The following is a 16,213-nucleotide window of genomic DNA, read 5'->3' as shown; positions in this document are numbered from 1 at the left end:
CAAGTTTGACCTTTGTGTAGTCCAATCAATGCGTCTGCTTCCAGAGACGCACTTTTCATTCTGAAAAACAGTCGGCTGCTGGCGTGATCTGATATCGCGGTAGGGGCAATGTTGTTAAGAGGTAAGCGACACTGTTGATGTGGAAGCAATAGCTTTTAATTACCAGATTTAATGTGAATATTATTCCTGCATTGATGCAGCTCTGGCCTCTTTGCTCCAGCCTGCGCGGGGCTAAACGTACAGAAAAAAAGCAGACTCTTGTGCTTGACTGCACAGCACACACAAACACTTGGGAAGCAAACAGTGATTTGCATAGAGACGGAGGCTCCCTTAACCACCAGTGTACCACCACAAAGGCCCCAGTGGGGAAAGCAGGAAGCCGCCAGACCCCTCCCCCCCCCCCTCCCCCTCTGTCTGCCATTGTCAATCCCTCACAAGAGAGCTGTGTTGGACCACACGGCCGCTGGTGACAAAACATGTGCACCGGCCAACACACAGGGAAGCGAACAACCGAGGATGTCTCATCTGCTCAAGTGTCACCGGATGAATGCCATTAAGCTATTATTTCTTTGCTCTTTATGGGCGAGGATGTCTCGTGCCCATTTGTTCTGCCGTCGAACAGGGAATGACCACATCTGTTTGCCACCAGGGTACTAGGCATTATTAATCTTCGCGAGAGGACATTTAGCGAAATCAAACCTCCATTTATTAGCCCCTAGCGCGGGATTGGAGAGCTGGCGAGGGGAGATAATGACTTTAAGCTCCCATTTAGTCAATTAATTCTCAGAAGTGGAATCAGAAACTGCACGCTAAAAAGTGAGAGTCTCTGTTGTGTATGATGACACTGTTTATTTCAGGGCTGAAAGTCATTATTTGGCACTAGAGTCGGAGCAAAAATGACGCCGCCCTAATATACTGAGAGAATCTGGAGTGACTTCAGAGAAGAGGGACCCTTTAAAATAATGTGCCGAGAGGGTCCTCTTCAATCGCCGTGCAGCTCGGTGATAAACACAGCCATGAACACTGGAAGTTCATGGAATCCCATCTTTGTTTTCGTCAAAGTGACAACAGGGAGAAAGAAAGAGGGAGTGAGCTGAAAAACAGAGCACTGTGTGGAGAGCTGGCAACCCACAATTTAGTTCAGACTGCGGAGACATAAAATCAAGTGCACTGGAGGAAAGGTTACTGCAGGAGCCCCTCGGTGGGTTCTAAACTGGGCCACTCAGACGACGGTTTGCGAGCGCTCCGGACTGAGTGATGCAAGCTGTGCTGAAGGATGGCACGGCGGAAATAACTAGAAAACAGGGAAAATAAGGGGGGGGGGGGGGGCTCTCATTGGCTTGGCCCAGATTGTGTGATTTATGTGGGTTATTTGCTATGCATTTGGGCAGCCAGGCAAGGTAATGTGTTTGCAGTGAGCTCTGAAGCGGTGCACTGGGATGAATGCTGTGGGCACACCCTTTGCCAGGGATAGTATGAGCTAATTTGTTTGGATTACTGTCAGTCACAGCCTCACATCCCTGTCTGTCATGTATGATCAGGATATTGATTAACAGCTATATGAGGGTTTCAGACCAAAGCTTTTTGTTTTTTGTTTATAGATCGATTTTAGCAGCTTGCTGATAAAACACCCGATAACATCCTTTAATGTTTGGAATAATTGTTGTATGTCGGCAACACGTGTTGGAGGGAAACTTAATGTGCTATTTAGAAGCAGAAGGGGGACTTAGAGGACCGGTGACTAAATCTTGTTGCCGTTTCAGTGTCGCAGGTTGAATCCTAATTTCGACTGGAGGACTCTGGTGTTTTTGCACTACAGTGCTGACATTCAGTCAGGAATTCCGGTTCAGCTTTGCATTCCAATTTGACTGGGGATTTTCATCTGTTTATTCGCCCGTCTTTCATGATGATGAAGTCAGTTTTTTGTCTTTTTTTTCATTTTTTGGTAATATCCCCCATCTGTCTGAAATCTCCCGTTAGTGATCAATTTCCTCGCCTTAATCTGTGGGGCGTGTGCTTCTGTGTATGTCAGGTTGGAGTGGGGTTTTGTTTTGTAAGACAATGCGGCAGTGTGTGTAGATGCACTTTCTCAGCTCAACAAAAGATCGATATGTATTGACAAGGATTTTTTTTTTTCCTGTTTCCATCTGTGTCAATCTTGCTGCAAGGACGAGGGACACACGAGGCCTGTTCTTAGACAGCTGCAGAGCAAAAGTTCACCCGGTTACCCACGTTTTTTGTTGTTTTTGATAGTTTGCCATCGGGAGCTCGGTTGTGAACCACTAACCCACATGGGCAATAAGACAAATGGAGAGCCCCGGATTTGGGTCGAGCGCACGGTTTTCCCAAATCACACTCGGGATTTAGCTGAAAGTTTCCCCGGCGAGCAGAGTAAAAAATGAATGACACCTCCTCTGAGTTGTCTGGGTCGTCTTAACAAACTGAGTCTGAGGTGAGGAAGAGGAGGCCAAAGAAGAGCAGAGATGGTGGAACAACCTGCTGCTGACACCTCCACACATTAGCAGCCTTTAAGGGTCTCCTTTGTGGATTGTAACCACGATACCTATGGCACCACAACCACCAACCTCCTTTCCCCTCTCCTCCCCTCCCTCCCTCTCTTCTCCTTTGCTCGTCGCCCTGGCTGACATTCTCCTCTCTCACTTTTTAATTGCACCCCCGGGGCTCTTTCTAGGTTGCTGTGAAAGTCTTTGGCTCGACGGGCGCGATAGGGTGCTTTGCCGTGTCGCTCATATCCCTCGTTAGGAAAAAGGAAAAGAAAAACAGGAAGAGGAGGTAGGGAGAGGTAGACGGAGGAGAGACAGAGAGTAGGCCTCCTCTTAGGAGGTCACTCCCAAGTCTAGATTCGGCTAAAATACCACCCGGGCCCATTGTGTGTAACAGCACATGTGCAGTGGAAAGGCCATTAGCTGGCCAGATCCAATATGTATTGACAAATGCATTTGTGTGCCTCTCCGTGGCCCCGTCTCTATCCTCGTGGCCCCGCGCTCGATAAAACCAATAGATACATTTAATAGCTAATTGTCCTGATTCAAAATGTTATCCCAAGCATTTCTTTTAGCGCAGAATCACAGGGCATTCGAAAATTGGCAGCAGACACATTAATCTTGCTTACCCAGCACCCAGCGCAGTGCACAGAGTCTTATTGCTCTACGGCGACTCCACACAATCTGTGACAGGCAATTTAAAGCAATTTACTTTTTTCATTTTTTCATCAAGCGTTTCTTTTTTTTTAATGCAATTAAATGGCACATGATATGAAGCGAAGACGGGGCAGGCGAGAGGGCGAGACGAAGAGAGAGAGAGCGAGCGCGTGTGAAAAGGGAGAAAAATAAAGGCAGCCTTGTGCTTGTTGTAAACACTGCCTCTTAACTGGGAGAATATAATTACGATGTCATGTTCTATTACACACCTTCATTATGACGCCGGTGCTCCCTGAGAAAGCGAACGGGGAAAAGACGAGACCTGTGGCTCCTCCAGCGACGGGCTGTGAACAAAAGAACATGCTCACTCTTTCTTTGGCACTTTCCCTGTCATGGTCACACAGCTGCAATGAAATCCGACGGGGCAAGAAGCAGAAGGGGAAACCCGAAAGTCGAAAATGTCGTTAATGATCAGCGATGAAACTGTGTGCCGCGCAACAACAGCAATTACGGTGGGCCAAAGTTGAACCAGGACTTAAGTCTGTAAACGGTGATGGACGCTTACAACGGAATATTTTTCGCATCCAATTTAGTGCGGCTAAACCGGGGATTAGCTAAGAACGTTTCTGATTGTCTCACTGCTGGTGTTTCGTGACCTATCACGCGTCCTCTCAGCAATGTTGATAAGTCCATATTGTTATTATAAATCTGAGTAATTAACTTGGTGCCAACAGGAGTCACGAATAAGATCCAAGTCGTGAATTAAATCGGTACGCCTCCCTCCATCTCTCTTTCAACGTCCCTCTCGTACAGTAGAAATGTGAGGCAGACATTTTGTTGTAGCCACCGGGCTACATGTGGCACCGCAGCATTTCTTAACCGGCTGTGACGTTTTTTGACGTCGCAAAATAAAGCTTTAGCTGACTTACTCCCGGTCGTGGTCCCTTGTCAAGAGAATTATCAGGGCAGGGACTTGTACAATACGGCTTCCGGGGTATGACAGATGTGGTCAAGGGGCGAGTGCTCCGTGCGGACGACGGAGCCCTCCATACAGTGAAAGCATTAGCTTTCCACGGTGACATTATGAAGAAATCTATTGAAAAGGGCCGGCTTCCCAGTGCTGGGGGGACTCGAGGTAGAAAGCTTCATGAGCCCACCCCAGAGACCGACTGGTATTTCCAACTATGCCGAAGCCTACAGCAAATCAATAGCTCAAAGTCCCACATGCTCCTCACCGACGTCAATTAAGTAAATTCATAAAGTCGAGTGCGCTAGGAGTTGGGGTAGGAAAATAAAAAGGAAATAATATGAGGAAGAGAGGGGGGGGGGGGGGGGGGGGGGGGGGGGGGAAAGCATCCAGTCATGTAGCAAATTTGTATAGGAAACAGAGCTTCTGGCATGAGAGTTGCGGCTTAGTGAAAGTAGAGAGTGGTGAGAGACTATTCCTCTACGGGCGTTATTAAGAAGCCTGACAGTCCATCTCACTTTCACCTGCCTCCATCAGCACACGCACCGATGACCCGGGAGTCCTCCCCCCACATCCCCCCCCACCCCCCACCCCTCTCGCCGTGCTGAGCCCGGCAGAGGACACATGCAAAGTGACTGGCTTTCAGCGAAAAGCCCAGCGATAATGCATATCAGCTCAGGCCTATGCAAGCAAAGTAGGCACAGCGGCAGGGGGGGGGGATGGGGGTGTGGAGACAGGGCGGGTGGGTGGGTGGGGGGGCTGTGTGTGCTATAAACAGCAACGCATGAGGGAAAAGAGAAAGAGGGGACCTAACCTCCAGCTTCAACCGCTCGCAATTTGCCTCATAAGGGGAAAGCAGGGCATGCCTTGGCTGCCTCTGGAAGACAGGTAGCGTAATGGATGGGCCCGTCTCCCGGCCTGACTGCTGACGCTGCTCTGACAGGACGTTTCTACCTCTCCTTCACTCACCTCTCTCCCCGTTTGCCCCTTAGTGTCCTCACGGTAACTTTTTAGCAAGTGTGTCAAGGGGAGAAAATGCTGAAAGAATCCCATCTCGAGGGCGTAAAAACCCAACCCAATACAAGCCAATTCAAAAACATGCAAAACTCCAAAACCACCAATGAAAATGTGCTGCAGAAAGTGGAACAGCTTGATTTGTTGCTCTTTCATGGTATTCTAGAAGACTAAGGGCCAAATGTGAAAAATAATACGTACCTTTTTACGTTGTCTCTTTACCCCACTTTTCCTCCCGCTTGGAGAACAAACACTCTGTTCCTGTTTCTGAAGCTGCAGCACGTTGCTCCTAATGGAAATTATTGGAGCCGTCGTAGCGCGCTTGTTGCCCTTGTCGGGCCGCCGTACAAAGGCAACCCGACCAGCAGACAGTTGTGTGCTTTTTTTGTTTTCAAGGCCAACATTATCCGAGCTCAACTCAGACGTGCACAATTGTAAATGACGTCTATCAAAAATGGCTTTATTTCCAGCAACAATTTGCTGTTTTCCTCTGTTTTATATTTCTAAACTGTCCGACAAAACAAGGCAAAACATAGAAAATCAGTGAGTTGCAGCCCTGAAAACAATGTACACAAAAGAGAAGAGAGATGCTACTTCACAACTAGTTCTCTGTTCTGCAGCTCATTGTGAGACTTCTCTTCTTTTCACCAGCGAGGTACACCACAGCATTGTTCATAAATAATCAAAAAAACATTTCACAAGCATCTTCACACGATGGTGGACTCTGTGCCATCGGTGCACTTTGGGACGGGCTTCAGCGAACGCAAACAAGATGGTAAAAACTGTCTTTGTGAACCCCTGCCAGAACAAGACGGAGACAAAGACTATCCGCCGTATCAAACCCTCCGTCGTGTTTTTGAACCGCAAACAGCTTGACAGACTGGCGCAGTGAGTGAAATATGCAGCTACTGTATTTTGTTCATCGAGCCCACAAAGACACCCGGCCGACAGAGCTTTCCCAGTCGATGGTGAGACATCTGTTTGTAAAAAGCTCCGCGGTTGTTCTGTGACACCGCTTGATGGTTTTTCTTTATTTCTACTGTATCGTGTTTTTCAGATACTAAACTTAGACAGATTTGTGGTATTGTGACAGGACTGCTGCTTCCACTCCCCTAAGCCGGCACCTTTTCCTCTCACTTCCTCTTCTCTCGCTCCATTTCCCTCGCTCCCTTCAGTCTGTCTGACTCCACTCCTCATGCAGGTCAGGGTACTTAATTCATGTTCCAAAAGACATCCTTTTTTTTCATTCCCCCAACACACTGTGCCAGGAAGGGTCGACCAGACTTGCACATACATTGGGGCTAGACTGCACCCCCCCTTTCCCAACCAGCCTTCTGAGAACGTGCGATACGGAGGAACGTTGCAGACGCTCCCCAGCGGACCCCCTGATAACCCCTCCTACCAAAACCCCAGCCGATGGAACAGTGGCGGCCTGGATATCGGCCAGCCGGGGAGGAATAATGGGAACAAAAGCAGAATACATGGCCTTCATTCTCATTCTTTTCTACCCCTCCTTCTCCTCCTCCACTGCTCTGTTCCTCTTGTTCCGTTCCCTTCACACATTTGCCAGCGCATTCTGCATCGGCCTTTGAGAGGACGGCGGACAAGAGGATAAAAAGAGAGAGAGAGGAGATGGGTGGGAGAAGTGATTGAGAGGCGGAGAGCGGACATATCCCACTGCTCACATCAGTTCCCCTTCTCTGTGGTTTGCAAACAGTCATTTTGTTCAGTATCTTTACACTGATCTTAAGGTAATAAACTGGGGTTGACATTGCCCAGGGTCTCCATCGGCGTTCTGCTGGGTCTGATAATAAAGTGTGCCGAAGCAGATTGTTCAAAAAGATAGAAAGGGCCGCTCTGCGTTGAGCCTTGTACTCTATTAGATGTTGATTCAGGGGGCTTAATGCAGATAAAGTACTTTCACACATGCTGTACAACATGTGAGCCAATACACCAGTGTGTAATATTCCTAATCCGATATTTATCAGGTCAGGCTGCCAATCAATCAGATGACTGACAGTCAACATACTGTACGCGTGTGCACATGAATGTATATCAGGGCTTGTGTTTGTGTGGATGTGTGTGTGTGTGACAGATTTCAGATCTGCTCTCCAGCGCTTGCTTTTTATCTGTCGGCATACCTGCTTTTCAAGTTTAATGCATCAAATTAAGAGGCTATAATGAACTTTGTGCTTTAGTAAAGAATTGAATAAACACATTGGCTGTATCGATGATGACACGGCCCAAAAAAAGACACGCCCACAAAGCATGGTAAACGCATAGGGTAAACAAGAAGGGGCGAACAAGCATGCACGGATGATGTTTCAAGACGCGTCAGGTGGGGCGCAATCACCGCACCGCGGTTGACAGTCGCGCCGGGATCAGGGAGGTCCGCCCCTCCCCGCAGGGAGAGAAGACACAGCGAGCACCGAGCGACGAAGCGAAGCCGTAGAGCGCCACCTTCACCCCGGGTCTCTCCAAGCCCAGCGACGCACCGACACGGAGGAAACACGCCCGTCGGGGGCCAGACAGCGATGGGCCGTCTCCGCCCGCCGAGTGCGAAACCAAAGCGCGCCGCTTTACAGGAAGAAGGGGTGCGCTGGATTTATACCACGAGACAAAAGCATCGAAGGCATAATCATTGTTTGATGTGTTTTTCATAATCGCTGGCAGCCAAAAATCGCACATCTCGATTTAATGCTTTTATTAAATAATTTGTGCGTTTTTCTTGGATTTTGGTGCAGGCTTTATCAAGTGATGCCATAGGTCAAAGGTCACCTCAGATATAGAACTGCAGTGTGTGGAAAGTGGAAACTTGTTTAATTTCAGAAAATGTCAAGATTCACAGGATGGAACAGGAAAAAGGACAACGTGAAGGATTTGAGAGTGAAATGAACTTTGTTTGATAAAACTAGGTCAATTTATTTATTTTAAACAGTCTCGCTGCTCTGTGGTTTGTGTTTTACTGTATTCATTCCTCGTTTACGGTGTTTGTTCATGGTTTACTTATTGTTATCAATGTGTATGCTTCCATAGACTGAATAGATTGTTTTTATACACAAAGCACATCTTTAGAGAAACATCTCAAGGAGTGTTTTTTGTTCTTTTTCTCGTGGCTTTTCACTCCCCATGTGCACTGAACTCCATTTAATAAATACTGCATCTTCAGAAAGCCTGAAACTCCACTGAGTTGGTTTTGACCATGGGTTAGGAAAGAAAACAAGCGCCTCTCCTCCCAGTATTGACACTCTGTTTTTCTCTGTAAATGTTCCAGGTGCCGTTTTTTCCGCCCCATGTGAGTCCGGGGAGCCTTTCCTGCTTCAGTAGATTACAGCATGTGGACTGATCCGATACTCTGACCAAAAACCACCGGGACGCGGACCACTGAGTGGGGGAGAAGACGGAAGGCTGTGGTGGTGTGGCCATGGATAGAAGGAAAGTCTGCGTATTGATGGTGCTGTGGGCCGTGGCCAGCCTCAGCTCTCCGGGGCACGGGCTCAGGGCCCTCCGGAGGACTACAGGGGGGCGGAGGGGGTCCGCGGGGCTGACGGGACAAGACGCCAACGGAGTGCCGCTCCGGCGCTCCAAGCGAGGTTGGATGTGGAACCAGTTCTTTCTGCTGGAGGAGTACATGGGGTCAGACAACCAGTATGTCGGGAAGGTAAAGAGCATGCTTTACTCTGCACACACACATTCACCTACATGCCGTGTTATACCAGTGATTACACAGCAGCTCCATGAGACCATCGAGTCCACCCTCAGATCAGCTCATCTGACACCAAATTTACACACAATAATCAAACATAAGGAGATGGATAGTGACAATATGAAAGGACCGCACAGCAATAACCCTTAAAACACATGTCAAACATGTGTGATCAGTTAGCTTTCTTTGTATGTCGTCTTCACACACTGTCGTCTTCTAACCACAGAAGGGCTGGGAATCACAGAGTCTGCAGAGAGACGTTGGTCTGGTCAGATTGGTAATCGTGTTTGTTTATTCTTTGATCAAATCACTTCCTGATTGAAATGTTTTGGCTTTTTTTTAAAGCTGATTTCTTGCAGGGCTCCTTTTGACAGAACTTAACATTTGAAACACTTTGAAAGCAAACATTGAGAGACGATAAATATTTGTTTTCGCAAGTACACAATTTAATGATGATCACATTGGTTGTAAAGAAAAAGTCACAACCACAACTTAAGGCCGCAGACGCTGACGCACCGAGGACAGTCTGCGGTGGTTGACAGTCGCGCCGAGAGCCTCCTCCGTCGCGTCCGTCTCACAAACAACAAATAAGTTTGTAGCTGGTGCATCAAATCTACAGCTCTCCGTCTCCTGCAGTCCCTCTCTCTCTCAGTCTGTGTATTTTCCTCCATGTGTAGCGTTTGCTTAATGTTCTGGGATTTGTTTTCCCCGAAGCCACTGTCCACACAACACAACACATCTTGAACTTTTCACACGCCGACATTTAAAAAGTTGATATTTTTTGTGCATAAAAAATAAAAGAAGTCTCATTATGGTCTGCCTTGTCAATACATATTCATGAAGATAAATCCTCCCCATCCATCAATCCAAATGAATGCAAATTTCACCAGATATTGCTTTATTTGCATTTTACAGTCACACAAAAATCTGAATTTGTGATGCGACTATTTTGAAAAAGTTCATTTTCTATAATAGCACTACAGGGGGGGAATAAAGCTTACTACAGCTGTGTCTTTTCTTTGCAGCATAATGACTTTCTAGATAACACGATCGTCTGTTACAGACTCAGAGATCTGCTCTTAATGAGATGCTTCAAAATAAATAACATCCTGCCTACGAGTGTGTCTTACTGTCTCTGAGAGTACCAGAACCCCCCCCCCCCCCCCCCCCCCCATCAACGGAGAGTCGACATGACGGGATTCTCCGATCGGCTGATGCTCATATATCAGTCTTCCATCCGTCCATCCTCAGGCTTTGTTGGCTGCTGGCTGTCCGATATATTTTGTGCCGACCGTCAGCTCTGTGGCCGCTTGCACGACGTCTATTCCGCTCACATCAAGCCGTCCTAAAGCAGGCCGTCTCGCCCTACAGTCAAACGCGACTTCCTCCCAAGGTATTATTTGTTCAACAAAATGAAAACACGACGTCGACCCAGATAACATTGGGGCGGGGGGGGGGGGGGTGTACAAGAAGACGGGCCAAATAATGCTTGCTTTACATGCAGCGGAGCGGAAGTCAAGATATCAGTCTCCTCTTGCAAACCTACTGTAATTGAGGAGATTGTGAGGCGTCGTGGCAAGGTCAGGGCGGCTGAGGAGGAAGAAAGGCTGTTTTGTGCGAGCGGTTGAATGGGCCCCGGTGCTTTGCATTCCTATCGTGCGTCCACGGAGGATAGAGTCATCCAGCCAAATGACATTCTGCAACATACGTCCTCCCGGAGTGCAGGGTCGACTCTCAGTTAAAAGGATTACAACACGGGCAAATACGAGCCAGAACAAAAAAAAAAAAAAAAGTTGAAAAGAACCAACAAAAAAACCAACAACACACACAGAGTGAATGAAGATCAAAAGTAAGTACCGAGCATGATCAAACCACTTTGGCTTCAGAGAGTGGTGATTGATGTGCCACTCGTCCTTTTAGCTTGTAAAATGACTAATAGCAAAAGAAGAATGGATTATCTGAGTGTTGTACACTTAGAGAGCCAGAGGCTTTGGCCTGAGAGCCCGTCTCCTGAAGATGCTATTAAGGCATCAACCCTTCCAGCGCCACACTTAATCATGGCTCCAAGCGCTCGTTGCACCCCCCCCCGTCCCCCCCGTCACCCCCCACAAGTACATGCAGCTGGGAGCTTCTCCTCATTGTCAGCTCACTAGCCAGTTGTCACATCGCATCGCAGTGCGTGGAGTTTATCTGATTGCAATTACTGTTTGTTAATTGCTTGATAAAGTGCAAGCAATGAATGGCGCCCTGAACGGAATGAATGGCTGTTTGAGTTGGAACACGTGGCTCAAACGTGGAGAACAACCATCTGTATCGCCAGGTGGAGGCCACGTTCCCACAATGTGCCGGGTTCTGAAGAAAAGAAAGAAGACAAAACTCCGGCAGAAGCACAAAAGGAAAAGCTTTTGTCATTGCAAAGCGGCATCATGGCAACCGGAGAACACAGCATGGAGCAAAACCACTGTTTGTGGTGAAAAAAAAACGAATTGGAAATAACACAATGGCAGGTTATTATAAACAAGGGAGCAGCTCTTGACACACAGTAAAAGATAGAATGATGAAACTACACTTGAATTACAACATCCCGTCTCCAGTTATTTGGTAAACTCAATCCAAATACCCCCCCCCCCCCCACCTGTTTTTTTTTTTCTTCCTTTCATTATTTTCACGACAGCTTTATCGAGTTGTGAAGTGCAAACAAATGAAAGTTTAATCTTTCCTGAACAAGCGTAACAAAAGCAGTCGGAACAGGAAGGAATTAAGGGAAGCGATGGAGATGAAGGGGGAAACGGGGGACTCTGGCGCCGGCTTGTTGTGGAGCTGGTTGGCTGCTAATCTTGCTCATCTTGCTGTATTGGCCAATGATTTCTTTTTTCCTGCAGGAGGGAAATCGCACATTGCCTCTCATTAGCAGGCGAGCTGCATACAGGCCTCGCAGGGCCCGGGCTGTCACTGGGGGAAGAGAATGTTTGTTTATTTCATTATTTCTTCCTTTACCAAAGGGCACATATCCACTGAAAATGGTTAATGGCCTGTGGTTTAGGAGTGTTTGTGCTGTACTATCATATCTCATAAAGTATTTACAGCCCCTGATAGGCCCCAGTGGTTCTGGGTCTGCTGGGTAGACTCCTCAACACGGTCCCTAGCAAGTGAGCAATGCTCTCTGTACATGAACAAACACACACACACACGTCTGCAACACTAACCTCCAGTAATGGGCTGGAAATCAGAGGAAAGACAAAAAGGACAGATGAACACAGACATAATATTCTTCCCAGTCCTGCATGACTCAGCGGTTGAGGCGACCCGGGGGAAGGACTCAAGCGTCTTACGGCAGCGGAGTGGAAAGGTGCAGGGATTTAGTTTGTTTGTGGGGGGTTGGAGGGGTTTTTAGTCTCTGTTCATGCCCCCCCCCCCCATTACCAGCTGCTCACCTTGGCAAAGAGGCAAGGAGTTTGCAATATGGCAAAGGCTTGGCTGTACCCGAGCCATGGCGATCCCTGCGGCGACCTGGAGCACACATTGGCAGTGTTTGTTGATTAGGCGATAAGTTCCCGCTTGTGCACCGGGGAGGGGGCGACTTCAATTACGCTGTTCTCCTTTCGCACCGTGAGCGGCGGTGGAAAGGGTGTGATGAGGTCATGCGGCGACGAGGCCCGGCAAAACATCTGTCTGACAACGTCGCAGGGGCGAAGTGATGTCTGAGCGAGATACGACGACGTCGTCGCAGCGCTTTCGCAATTATTTCCGTGCTATCGCCTGCCTACTGCTGTTTCAAACACCTGTTGGTGTTCTCAGTGTGAGATTAATTGATTTTCTATCATCAAACATTCTGGCTTTGTCTCTGCAATCAAGTAGTCAGTTGATCAAGTTTTATTTAATTGAGGAGCAAATAGATATGACAGCAAAGTAAGGCTGTGGCCGGGATTTTAGATACACAAGCCCTGCATATTTGTTTGACAAAATAAGTAAAAGTTGCGGAATATTATATATTCTTTAATACTCGTTTAATCATATTTTCTTTATTTTTTATAATTCTAAACAATGGTCTTAACAATTTAAAAAAAGCCTTTTTAAATAAAACATTTAATTTATTAATTTTTAAGCTGCACGCCAAAAAATCCCAACGTCACATAAACATTATCTTTCAAAATTTTCTTGAAAATAGCAAAAGTCTTCTTACGCACGGTTGATGTTTCAGCTTCTTTCCATCTGTGATCAACTTTCCTTGAGGATTTTCCAAAAACTATCAATTTTTTTATACAATATCTATACCTCAACAAAATGATGGGTAATGCAAAATGCAGGTTGTTGCACTAGATTTTAAATTTGAAACTAGTTGAAATAATTTTACAACACAATTAAAGAAAAACGTTCTCAGAAAATACTTTTTTTCTGTGTTATAATGTCAAATTAAATTGTGAGTCTGAAATGAATAGCAGTATCAGCCTTAAAAGGTCACCATGTGCAGTCTGTGCGTCATTGTACACTGTGAACAACTATTCAGGCTGTTAAAATCACACAAATACCCAGAACCAACCGCTCAGGCTCCGGCCCTGCAGCAAAGTGAATACAAACTGTTGAGAAATGCTCGTAACGGAAAGATAGCATGCTGGATATTATGCATGGGACACAAAACCAAAGATGTCAGATGTCCACAAGAGAGAAATATATGTTAACTGACATTTTCACCTTTAAGTCTCTGCAGCTCTGACCACATGTCTCACGTTTACACATCAACAGACATTTGATAGGCTATTTTTGTGCACAGTCTGAGGCTACCATCTGGCTACATAGAAGGCAGCCAGTTCTCTACAGGCCAGGACACAAGGCCTTAAAGGCTAACTGGCTAATTGCCCTAAGCAGCCCATTTCCAGAGCCATCTTTTTGGCCTAACTCGAGTGATGCACAAATGGTGGCCAGATCGAGTCTGCGCTAACATTTGCTGCACTTGAAGCTGATTAATTTCACAAACGAAGACAGCTCGCTTCTAAGTTCTCACACACAGATGTCTGATGAGTACCACTTCACTTCTCAGCCCACTTCAAACTGGAAGATGAAGCAAAAAAAGCTTCTGGAGTGGAAAAAATGCCAACCATTGGAAATTGCATGGTATCACTGCAGAGAAGGCTAATTGAGTGGAAGGGTTTCAACATATATTGGCATGTCATTGATGATATGAGGGTTTAAGTACAGGCTCAATAGTTCGCTTCACAGTTGATTCGCAATACAAATCTGAGATTGAGTGGCGCAACTTCCCTTGATCTTTTGCCACTCAAGATAAAGACACAGATTTTTAGAAAAAAGTCACTTTCTGTTGCAAACAGTTTGAAATATTGTGTCTCTGCAACGGCAGACTGTTTCACTTGTTTTGAAGGAGGACAGGGAATAGTTTGACATTTTGGTAAATAGGCTTTAGTGAGTTGAAAAGATTGACATCACTCTGGTGTCTGTACAGTAAGTTTGAGGCTACCACAAGCTGCCTGTTAGCTTAGGTTAGCATAAAGAGTGTAACCAGTGAGCTTAGCCGTCTCTAAAGGTCACAAAATCAGACTACCAGCACCTCCATGTACTAGAAATAAAGGTCCCAAGCAGGTTCTTCCTGAAGGGCTGAGGTTCTTCCAGGAATAATTTGCTTCTGAAGACCCCTTTTATTGAAGAAAGAGTTGTTCAGGGTCTCTTTGTAGGGCAGGGGAGAGTTCTTCAAGGATTGTTGAAAGCATGTGTTATGCCCACACAGCCCCAAAAACTGTGCTGCACCACGTCAGCCCCGACCCATAAGGGTTCTACATGAAAACCTTGGAATATACAAATATTTTCGGTATTGGGTTCTTGTGTTCACGATATGGTTCAAGGTGTAACCCTATATGTTGGTTCCTTGGTAGAACCCACTGAAAGGGTTCCTGTAGTAGCCTTTACAAAGGGTTCTACCAGGAACCAAAAAGGGTTCTCCTATGAGGACAAGCCGAAGAACCCTCTATGGATCCAATTAGCACTTTTATTTCTGAGAGTGTAACACTCACTTATTAACATGTTGTATCTTTTTGTTTCATCCTTACAAACACTATAGTTTAATGCTAAGCTAAGCTAAGTAGCTGCTGGTTGTAGCCTTATATTTAGCTTATGCGCATATTTCCCAATATGTCAAACTATTCCTGTAAGAAAATAAGGCTTTTCGGCCACTATTCTAGACAGAATGACTTAATAAGATGGAGATGTTTTGCAGTGACCTCTTCCTTTACAAAAAGACCAAAAGTCCCCGTGTTAATGAACATCGCGTCATGTTCTCTGCCTCTTTTTACGATTTGGTACCACAGGAGGGCAAAGGAGAAGAGGCGAGCTATTGATGTGCCAGAGCTTCTTGGTGACCATACTGAATGCACATGTGGCTTTCTTTTCTCCCCCCGTGACAGTTTAATTGTATTTCCGATATAAATTGATCAAAGGGCCATTGTGAATGCACGTTGGCCTGCCACATTGATTTCCACGAGAGGTTTTTTTTTTCCTCTTAATTTGAGTGGAAGGGCTGCAGTAAATTCACCTCAGCAGCTGGGAGGGACGAGGTCACTGCAGCAGGCGCTGGAGTTCGATACTCTCAGCTGCCTTGAAATATCCTTCAGGGGGAGTGAGGAGGAACTCTTCAGAACCACAAGATCTTTCTGTTTCCATAGAAATGACAGTCGACACAGCATATGTCACACTGTCTATCTCGCATCTCAGCCGAAAGGAGAGGACTCAACGGTTATTAACTGAATTGTCGTGCCGGCAGAGATAGGCGGCTTGATAGACAATCATAGAACAGGACATTGCAGCTATAGCAGCGGGAGAAAGATAATAATGTTGCAGTGGATTGTTTTCAGCCAACTGAGTCTCTGTTGGAAGCACGTACTGTAAAGCAGAATAGAAAACAAATACAATTCTGCAGGATGTTCTCCTGGCTTGGTTAGACAGAAAAGAAAGAGGATTGTTTTGACCAGACTTCAAGTGGGTTAATGAAACAGTGCTCCGCTCTAGATCCTAATCCGAAAAATGCTGAAATTCTGCAACACACTCGGCTGGCTTGGTTAGACAGACAGAGAAAGGAATGAAAACAGTCATTTTTACCAGCATTCAAGCAGGCGAACAAAATAGTGTTAAAGATGCTAATCCACAAAGCTGTTCGTCTCACATGTGCCAGCTTTGCCCTGATATAACAGCATGAATTAGTAAAGCTCCCGAGCACCTGGGATGAAAAGCTTTTTAATATATGATGAGAAGGGAGACTTTGCAATGTGCTCCCACGTGACCCAGCTGCAACGCACAATATCCCCCCTCAGTCTGTCCGCCGGCAGAGCCAAGAACGCTTGTAGGCACGGCAACATCTCG

The 16,213-nt window shown here is 46.4% G+C and overlaps 1 protein-coding gene across 1 annotated transcript in view; it reads left to right on the top strand.

Annotated features, from left to right (window-relative positions):
- Nucleotides 1–8,566: 8,566 nt before the first annotated feature.
- Nucleotides 8,567–16,213, top strand: part of LOC142937735 (cadherin-6-like) — a 37,610-nt gene continuing 29,963 nt past the window's right edge. Inside the window, exon 1 of the mRNA XM_076080808.1 lies at nt 8,567–8,803. Coding sequence (XP_075936923.1) covers nt 8,567–8,803 — 237 coding nt within the window. The remainder of the gene's footprint in view (nt 8,804–16,213) is intronic.

This window comes from Anarhichas minor, unplaced genomic scaffold, assembly GCF_050575085.1.
Source record: "Anarhichas minor isolate MPS153535 unplaced genomic scaffold, ASM5057508v1 ptg000074l, whole genome shotgun sequence".
Taxonomy (NCBI): domain Eukaryota; kingdom Metazoa; phylum Chordata; class Actinopteri; order Perciformes; family Anarhichadidae; genus Anarhichas; species Anarhichas minor.
Note: the sequence above shows the minus strand (reverse complement) of the source record. Positions and strands in the feature narration are given on the sequence as shown.